The sequence below is a fragment of the Eublepharis macularius genome, chromosome 2 (genome assembly GCF_028583425.1).
Source record: "Eublepharis macularius isolate TG4126 chromosome 2, MPM_Emac_v1.0, whole genome shotgun sequence".
Classification (NCBI taxonomy): domain Eukaryota; kingdom Metazoa; phylum Chordata; class Lepidosauria; order Squamata; family Eublepharidae; genus Eublepharis; species Eublepharis macularius.
Genome location: NC_072791.1, coordinates 149475536 through 149485693, shown reverse-complemented (window position 1 = coordinate 149485693; position 10158 = coordinate 149475536). Strand labels below are relative to the sequence as shown.

Sequence of the window (10158 nt, the reverse complement as noted above, 5' to 3'; positions counted from 1 at the left end):
ATGTTCTTTTGCAGAAATTAAAATAAAAAGGGGGGTTACAACAAAAGAGGGTGTTTTTACAAAAAAAAAATCACTAGGACATAAAAGATGTAGTGGGTGGGCAGAGCAATTCAAAAAATGCTGTCCAATTTTATGCCATGTCCCTGTATCAATAAAGACAGATGATGCATATTTTTCAAAAGCCATCCCACACCCGAAAAAACTTTCTAGGAGATTGAGTCTGCATGGTACTGAAGAGAGTGAAAAGGGCTCAAAGCATTCTGGTGCATGGCTTTATCTATCAGATAAGAGAATAAAGGCAAGACAATTATGGCCCCATTTCAGCACAAACTCCCTCTCTCTCAAAGGGGAACCTTTATTGCCCATGCAAATACATCTTCTATCATTAACTGGCAAAAGGAGGTGATATAGACATTCCCTCACATTCTAGGAGAAACCAGCTCCCAGTGAACTATGTAAAAAGAGAGTTAAGGCATGAGGGAGATAACACTGGGATACAAAGAGAAGACATTGCTGCTAAGTCACCCAAGAGATCAGCTAACTAGGGTTGCCAGCTCCAGGTTGGAAAATTCCTGGAGATTTGGAGGGTGGAGTCGGGAGAGGGTGGGGTTTGGGGAGGGAAGGTACTTCAGAAGGCTATAATGCCTTAGAGTCTACTGTCCAAAGTAGCCATTTTCTCCAGGAGAACTGGTCTCTGTTGCCTGGAGGTCAGTTATAATTCCAGAACTCCTACTACCACCTGGAGTTTGGAAACCCTACTTCTAACACCTCATAGACTTCCATGTTGTAGGAAAATGTGGAGGGGGGAGGAAAAGGGAGAAAAGCAAGACTAAGAATATAGTCTTATATCAGTTCCACTGTATCTTATCAAGTGATCTGTTTTCTCCATAGCAGGCCGAGTCCATGGTGCTAGTTCTAGCATTGTATCTTCAAAGCACACTTTTCTGGAGCTGTGATCACTTCTTTCCATCTGAGAAACAGGGCAAGTGTGATCTGCAAAGTGCCAGACTCTCCAGGTGTCTGTGGACAATAAGAAGAAAGCAGATGCATTGGGTAGAAAGGTTTCTGAGACGAGGCCTAACATCAGACAGTTATACAGAATCATTTAGAAAGTTGTCAGACTTATAAGTATTTGGGCGGAATACTAAGGAATAGATGACGATGTGAGAAACCGCATCTTGAGCCTGAAATCCATCCAAAGGCTACAATCATAAGCATAGTGTCTTGGGAGTTAATTCCCACTACGTTCAGTGGGATGCCACATTTCTTTAGATGCCAGTCCCACTGATTTCAATGGGATTTTGTGCAGAAGATTGTCATTTTACTGTTTTAAATAAACTTCTTAAATTGAGCTAGAATTAAATTTTCTCCAGGAGTTTGTGAAGCTCAGATGAGTAAACGGTTGTAGACTACAATAGATATTTTTAAATCTCCCAAGATACCTAGTCACCTGTTCCACACCCACCCACACACTATTTACATAATATTAGAATGTTTTATCATGTTAAGGCATATATATGCACACAATACCTTTAAGAAGCACTGTTTCCTGACTGTACAGAGTGGGAATGGAAGTATAAAGAGATTCTGTCCCATCCCCCACAACATCTCCTGCCAGGCCATCCCTTTCTGTAAACCTAGCCTCAAGGATATAACACATTTAAAAATGCATATTGGCCTTGCATTAGGAAAGACAAACACATCTCAGTCTCTGTGATATTTTCTTGCTCCGACCCCCCCTGCCCCCCCCTTTGGTGATCCATTTCCATGAGCAAACATTGCTCAAATTGCACTAAATAATATTGTGTTACAAGTAATAGGGTGTCGTCTCCGCTGGATTTACTTGGAGTGATGCTTTAATTTTTAGCTTAGAACACAGTTCTGCAACTGGAAAAGGCTCATGAATGAAACTGCCAGATAAATGCTGAAGGTCAGCAGACACCTACTGAATCTACCTTACAGCCCTGGAGCCAGTAAAATACAATATTCTGACTTCTTAGTGCTAAAGCAAAGAACCTGGCTCTAAATGTTCCTAGGGAGTCTACTTTAGGATATTCTTTATTGACAAAGGTCAAGTGACAAAGTTAGAATGAGCATCCTAGCAAGAGAGAGGGAGTACACTGAGAGGAAGGACAAGAGTCAAATGTAGACAGACTGTGATCAAAGTCATTAGAAAAACTGAATAACAACAATGTTAGAAAGGGAAAGACCTGGAAGAGTTGGGTGAAATACAAGGGTTCATTATACCTAAAATTCTTCATGGTTGGTTGGTGGTGTCCTCCTTTTACCCTCGGAGCAGAGTCTCTTGACTGTCTGGGCTCTGTTTCTCCCTTTGTGGCTCCCCAACTTTTCCTGGATGGTTTTGGCTATGGCCAGAGGAATAGCTGGCTGACTTGTCCCCAGCAGCAGCTACCAAATGCCCTGAGGAGCTACAGAGGACAGCAGCGCAGGCCTGTCGGAAGCGGGGGTCGAAGAAGGCATAGAGGAAAGGGTTGAGGCAACTGTTGACATAGGCCAAGCCAGTGCAATAAGGGTGAAGGTTGCTAAGGAAGGCATGGACACCACAGGACAAGGGCATCACTTCCCAATCCATCAGCATGTAGATGGTTTTCACCAGATGATAAGGCAGCCAACAGACAGCAAAGGTAGCCACCAAAACAATGATAATTGTCAGTAAACGCTTCCTCTTCCTCAGTCCTTCACTGCGCTCCTTTCGGAAGTGGCCAGCAATGGTTTGGGCAATAAAGAAGTAGCAGGTCAGCATGATGGCAAATGGCACTACAAAGCCCATTAAGGTGGAGGATAAGCCTAGCCCTGCCTCCCAGGCTGCCTCTGTCTCATTGGATGCTACACCTGAGTAATCCATGAAGCAAGTCACTTTGTTCTCCCCATTGAGCGCTCCTGCACTCCGGAAGATCATGGCTGGCAAGGCCAGAAGAGCCGCCAAGGCCCAGAGAGTAACAGTCACTAAAAGACTACTAGCTTTTGACCTGAGTTTGGCATTGGCAATGGGCCGGACAATGGCCAAATAGCGGTCAAAGCTGAGCCCTGTGAGGCAGAAGACACTGGCATACATGTTGACAAAAACCAAGTAACTGCTGAGTTTGCAGGCAAACAAACCAAAGGCCCAGTGGTAGTCCAAGATTACATAGGTAGCCCAGAGTGGCAAGGTAACCACAAAGGTTAGGTCAGCCACTGCCAGGTTGGCAATGAATGTATCCGCTGATCGTCGTTTTTCCTGGCCCCCCCAGAATATGGTCCACAGCACCAGACCATTGCCAGCAGTGCCTAGTAAGAAAACCAGCACATAAATGGTAGGAATTAGGACCTTTGATGAACTCCATTCAACATAGTCACAGTAGAGGGATGACTGGTTGTCGATATCATTGCTGACCTCCATGACTGCTCTGGAAGGAGAAGAATGTGGAAGAGATTCCCCTCTGATCTTGAGCAGTCCTTCACTGAGCTGGATCCACGTTACTAAAGTATCTTCCTTTCTGCAGGGGTCGAGGAGAACCCTCTCAGCTCATTTGGGACTCTCCTCCTCCTTTTCTTCCGCAAAGTTTTAGGCACAGCTGGCCAGCGTCCTGCTCAGTCTGCGTGCTGTCTCTTGCTCACACTTCCAGAGATAGCAGTTCCTTCCTTTTGAGTTATCTTAAATCTATACGTTCCAGCCCCCTTTCCCACCCCTCCCCTTTAACTCAACATCCTGATGTGAATTGGAAGAACTGACCCCCACGGTGCTGGGCAGCTCCATTTGTCACTTGGAACCAATCACTTAAAACCACATGCCAGTTCCTTCTCTCTCTCTCTCTCTCTCTCTCTCTCTCTCTCTCTCTCTCACACACACACACACACACACACACACACACACACACAGAGTTCCCCAGCACAAGAGAAAGAATGTGATTTAAAACCATCCAGAGAGATGCCTGTATAGTTCCTAAGCCTGATCAGCCTCGTCTGGCTTGTCTGCCAGTTTCATTCATGAGCCTTTCCCAGTTGCAGAACTGTGTTCTGAACTAAAAACAGCATCACTCCAAGTAAACCCAGCTGACACACCCTATTACTTGTAATACACTATTATTGGGTTCAATTTGAGCAATGTTTGCTCATGCAAATGAACCACCAAGGGACAGAGACTGAGATGCATTTGTCTTTCCCAATGCAAGGCTAACAGGGATTTTTAAGTGTGTTTTATCCTTTAGGCTAGGTTTTCAAAAAGGGGTGTCCTGACAGAAGACGTTGTGAGGGATGGAATATGATCAGGGAAATACCAGGGACTGCCTGGTTTGCCAGCAACACCTTAAGACCAGCAATACACTGCATGAAAGTTGTGTGGCAGATCACAGGAAAGTCCTGGTTAGGTGCACAGAGTGTATTGGCTGGTGAATTTCCAAGTTTTAATTAGAAGAAAGGCTGGCAAGGGAGCCCAGAGCCTAGAAAGGGGGTCATGGAAATGGTAAGTTTGGGAAATGACTTTAGAGTAGATTCATTTCCCTATACTGTACCACTGAGACCAATAATGGAATTGCTTTTGCAAACAGAATCAGCTCTAGCAAAGACAGTGATATAAACCTGAATTAGAATGGAGTCCTGCAATCCAGGTCATTCGCACTTAAAAAAAAACTGATTAAAATTGGCAAACTGGGTTAACTGTGATACACCTCTGCCAACTAAAGGTCTCTAGTATCAATTTAAACCTGGTCACTTGGGCTGATTCCACCTTAGCCATTTAGTTTGGAAATGCAATAATTCATTCACTCATTTTTAATAGAGCCAAAATGACAAAAATTGATACACTGTATTCAGGGTTTTTTTTTTGTTTCCACCCACATGACTATGATTTGATGTAGTTCTTTTTGCTGCTGTGAATGCAAAGGCAACAGACCGTCCACATGGCAGTTCCCCCCCCCTTTCCTTGCCTCAGTCCTCACATAGCCCACCATTCCCCCCCAACACATACCACTGGAAAGCTTTTCAAAAAATGAGTAAAAGTCTCTAGTCCTTTTCATTGCAGATATATATCAGGTGTACCTCTTTCCTTACACCTCCCTAATAAAGGACTATACTATACTTTTAGTGCAAGCTGGGGATTCAGAGGAATAATATAGTATAATATTGTAATGCTAGCTAGCTAGCAATTGCAAAAAGAAATTTAATGCCAGGGAAAAGCCCTTGGTTGAGGCAAAGAAAATGATGTTTGCGTAGATGGGTCCTTTAAAATTTACGTCTTCCTGTCCGCATGACAAGCAAAGTTGCTTTGATTGCACTTTTTCCAAAAAGATTGTATCAAATCAAAAGACCTCTCAGAATAGGGGAGAATACAGAAAGTGGAGAGAGGGCATCATCCTGTGGATGCTCTTTTTAAAAACACACACACCTCCAAGTGGAAGCCACCAAGTTTTTCGCGCTCTTTTCACTCCTGCTTTGTAGTGACATTTTAGCCTGTGAATAGGGTGGACACGGTTTTAATGTTGTTGGCCAGGAGTACTTGGGTTGTTGACCCCGTTGTCAACATCTCATTTCCTGCTTATACTGATATTTTAAAAGGTTCTCAAACACAGTCCTTTCCCCATTATTTTTAAACAGCAAAAGGGACACAAAACCAGGAAATGTTTAATTAAAAGGTCAGTAAGGGGGGGGAGCAGGACCTTGCCGTTCTTTTGTTTTATTTGCACATGTGGATTTTTGGTGGCGGCGGTGGAGGTGTTTCTGCCGCGATGAAAGTGTGCTCCCAGAAAGCCTTAATTAAACACTACCGGAGAGGTTGCAGGAGTCTGTAACTTTTTAACAGTGAAGGAGGTATTTCCAAAAGAGGGGAGAGACTCCGGAACGAGGCTGCATCGAATTCCCCTCCGACAGGGCAGGAGATGGGAAAGTAGGGCAGAATCTATAGCAAGAGCTGGCAGAGGAGCCACGCTGCCGAAGAAGGCCCCAGCGGAGCACCGACGTAGAGCAGCCACGACCCCAGAGCGGTACCAACAGCGAGGCGCGGCAAAAACCGCAGCCAGCAAAGTATGTACCTGCGCGCCGCTCGCAGAGCGCGGCTGCCGCGGAAGGGGGCACGTTCAATATTCAGCAGTGCAGCCCCAAGCAGAAAGACCCCCTTCTAAACCCCCTGAATGGGGCATCTCCCCCTCTCGGCACTCCGAGAGAGACGCTGCCGGGAACCAACCACGATAACTATCGGACTGTCGGTTGTCTTGTCTTCTCCGCTCAGCTGGTTTCCTCCTTGGCAGACGCAGTTCCTCTCCGACTCTGCCCTTGCCAGGCGGTGTTGGCGCAGCCTCTGCGCTGTGCCCTATCGGTCAGTTAAGAACGGGGCTTGCACAGGCTCTTTTTTCCCCTTGAAGAAATAGCCTGCCTCCTTTACACCAAAAGAGAAAGTTAGTTTCACGCTCCCCTCCCCCCTAGAAAGAAATGGTGTGGACATCAAGGCAGAGGTTGCTCTCATGTGCCCCGACCTCAAGGCGGCAGGCCAGTATCATCCAAATCTGCCCCATGTATGTTTATCCAAAGATTCAGTTCTTGTATTAATTTCATCATTATATTTTCAGTCTATTTGGAGTTGCTAGACACCAATGGTTCTGAAGGCTTCTCTGTGATGCATCATGGTCCCATAGTGCTGCTTTCATACTGGCTGATGTCTTATGTGTAAAGGAAGCATATAAACTGACTGAACAGATATTTGCAAGGTCATGTATTTACTGGAGGGTAGGGGGCATAGCTGCCATTGTGGGCTTCTTCCTCTCCTGCACGGACCTGCAGCTTCAGGGTAAGAATCACAATGCTCTTAAGATATCAGCGTCCTGGCATCTGAGGCAAAGCCAATACTGATGCCCAGAAGCATGTACTATTTTTTGTTCTTTAATCTGACAACTCTAGAAATAAGACATAGTAGGCCTGGGAAAGCTTTAGTTGCAAGAAATTCCAAGTCTAACAGTATGAATTGCCAGCTGTAACTCTCTGAATTGCCAAAAGGTCACATAGGAGCTCCATGCCCAAACCACAAAAGATCCTCCTATCTGTTGGTCAGAACCAGACCCTCTTTGCTATCAGCACTAGAAGAGACCTGTCAAAACAATCAGCTTTTATAAAGTGTCCACAGAGGCACTTCTGGCCCTCTCTTTGAGCTGCTGGTGGGGTTTGATCTCCTTTTTTAAAAGCACCAAAATTGCCTTCTGGGTAGATCATAATGGCAATTCTGCTGCTATGTATGGCTTTTGTGTTTGATCTGATTATGTTCAGTAATCTTCTGTTTGCATTTTGCAGTAAAAGCTGATAAATATTGAAGTCTGCCATGGTTATCAGCTCTCCACCTCGGTACAGAGTCTTGGGTGCTGCTGATCCTATCAGTAATAACAGAACAATCACCAGGCCATAATGTTTTGCTTCTATCCATTGATTAAAACAGTAGCAGCAACTTATTGCTGATGACCCAGATGCCTCCACTCTCATTAATGTTATTTGCCTTCCCTGTGGCCTGAAGGGCAGTTAATATCTGCACTGTTTGAGACCTAAAACAGAAAGATGGACAAGTAACTTGCTCATATCACACAAGACAATAATAATAATAACATTCGATTTGTATACCACCCTTCAGGACAACTTATTGCCCACTCAGAGCAGTTTACAAAGTATGTCATTATTATCCATGACAACAATCAAAACCAGGCCCATGATCCATCAAGACAGCCCTTGATACCATGACAGATATCAAACCCCCCTCTTGTTCGGAAGGACTAAAGTTCTGTATCCTTTCGCCCCTTCCTGTAACAAATGACACATAATACGGTGGATACCGTTGGGTGGGAGATCTAAACCCATTCACAGGACTTTCTGGAGCTTTCATGACACTGCACATACTTTATATCAATACCTCATAACATCCCTGTAAAGTGGTATAGTAGTTTTATTCCTGCACTGCTGATGGGGGAGCTGAGGCTGAGAGACTGTGCCTTGCCTAACGCTACCGGATAATAATAACAACAACAACAACAACAACAACAACAACATTCGATTTATCTACCACCCTTCAGGATGACAACATCCACTCAGAGCAATTTACAAAATATGTCATATTATCCCCACAACAAAACACCTTGTGAGGTGGGTGGGGATGAGAGTGCTAGAAGCTGTGACTGACCCAAGGTCACCTAGCTGGCTTCAAGTGGAGGAGTGAGGAATCAAACCCCATTCTCCAGATTAGAGTCCTGCACTCTTAACCACTGCACCAAGCTGGCTTTCCATGGACAACTTCAGGGCAAAGGTGAAGTGCATGAGAGTCTTCCTGGTTCACTGCTCAACAGTCTTGGCACTGACCAAGTGGAACCTCTACATCTAGAGGCAGTAAGCCTCTGAATACCAGCACTAGGAGGCAGCACCAAGGGAAGGCCTTGGCATCTATTCTCTGTTTGTTGGTCCTCTGTGGCAACTGGTCTGGGTGCAGTGTATAACAAAGACGCTGGGCTAGATGAAGCACTGGTCTGGTCCAGCACGATTCTTCTTATGTTCTTAAATTTCCTCCAGTGAACACAGGGAAGAGTACATGATTTGCGAGAATAAAAAGGAGAAGGAGCCCTATGAGACAGGTTAGGCTGAGAAAGAATGACTGATCCAAGGTCACCCAATAGGCTACAGCTGCAACACAGAGATGCATTTGTTCAATTCCTGTCAGTAAAACTGAGCTAATATCACTCTTAACTCAGTGGTTTTCAAACTTCCTACCCTTGGGATAGTTTTTATGTCAACATGTCTGCCAAGGGCCTCCTCTGTACTTCCTGGAGAACCCAAATCAAATCCACCTTGAGTTTCAGTAAGAGAGGCAGATTATAGATGAAGTCAATAAACACATCTCAGGGCATTCTGAAGCAAGATTTGTGGCAAACATACAAATTCATTTGGGGTAATAGATAGGCCTCTGAGGGCTTCACTGTAGCTGCATTTGAACTCACTCTCTTGGGCTTAACTAGAGTGGATACTGGAGATCACTGATCAAAATCTCCCATGATTTTTTAAAAAGTTCTAAGGAGGTGGGGTTGGAAGCAATTCTGAGGAGACAAAGAGCAGCTGGGGAGAGGGGGATGGTTTGAATCAGAAGAGCACTGCCAGGCAAAGGGTTAAACATACCCACTCCTCTCCCTGCCATACTACTTCCTTGATCCATTTCCTCCTGGCTGATATGAACTTTTTAAAAAAAGAGAGAGATGGGAGATCCTCATTATGGATCTCTTTTTCTGCATGTCTCCTACAACATTGCATGATAAGATTGGTAGTGGTAGGTAAGCTGTCTGTTGTGGGAGCTTGTCAGCCATACCGATCTGCTATTTATTTAAAACACTTATATGCCATCATTCCACTCAACATAGATTCTCCACAGCAGTTAAGTAAAACAGAGTTAAAATACAGGTAAATATAAAAAATATTTAAAACAATTGCATAAAACATATAAACTAAGGAAGCCCAGTGCCCCCCAGAACATTTTTTATGGAAAGTGTTTATATCCCACCTTGCTCCTCAGAATCACAACAGTTCACCTGCTATCTGGAAATAATTTGAAAACTAAAGCAAGGATAATTTCACACAACATTGAATTTTCTACAGGAAATTATGTCCATGTAAGAGCTAGTGTGACACCCCCTCTCCTAAAAACCATGCACAACACATGCAGCTTGCCATTTGTATATTTCAGCACAGATACAATCTCTGCAGGGAATTCAGCTTGAATAATGTATCCAACAGAAAACAGGCAGCGAAATGTTGCCTTCCCAACATGTACCAACGTGATGTAGAGGTTAGACTAGGATCCGGGAGACCCAGGTGCAAACCCACACTCTGCCATGGAAGCTTGCTGGGTCAGACCTTAGGCCAGTCATATATTCTCTGTATAATGGGGAGGATAAAATGGAGGAGAGGAGAATGATATAAGCATTTTGGGTCGCCATTAGGGAGAAAGAGGGGGGATATAAATAAAGTAAATAAATATACTTTGACTAGAAGCATACAAATCATAACTTCTCAGCATCACCTTTGCAGTGCAATTCAAGATGTTTGTATTGACCTAGGAAGCTCTAAATGGCGAAGGATCTTCATACTTTAGGGAATATCATGTCTCTTATGCTACCCTGTGGTCCTGAGGGCCAAAAGAAAGTTTTT

The 10158-nt window shown here is 44.3% G+C and overlaps 1 protein-coding gene across 1 annotated transcript; it reads right to left on the bottom strand.

The window, feature by feature from the left end:
• Positions 1–318: 318 nt before the first annotated feature.
• Positions 319–3595, bottom strand: APLNR (apelin receptor). The gene is made up of 2 exons (XM_054971875.1): positions 2248–3595; positions 319–1020 (listed from the first exon to the last, which is right to left on the bottom strand). The coding sequence occupies exon 1, from the start codon at positions 3398–3400 to the stop codon at positions 2285–2287; it is 1116 nt and encodes a 371-aa protein (XP_054827850.1). The 5' UTR covers positions 3401–3595; the 3' UTR covers positions 319–1020; positions 2248–2284.
• Positions 3596–10158: the final 6563 nt, after the last annotated feature.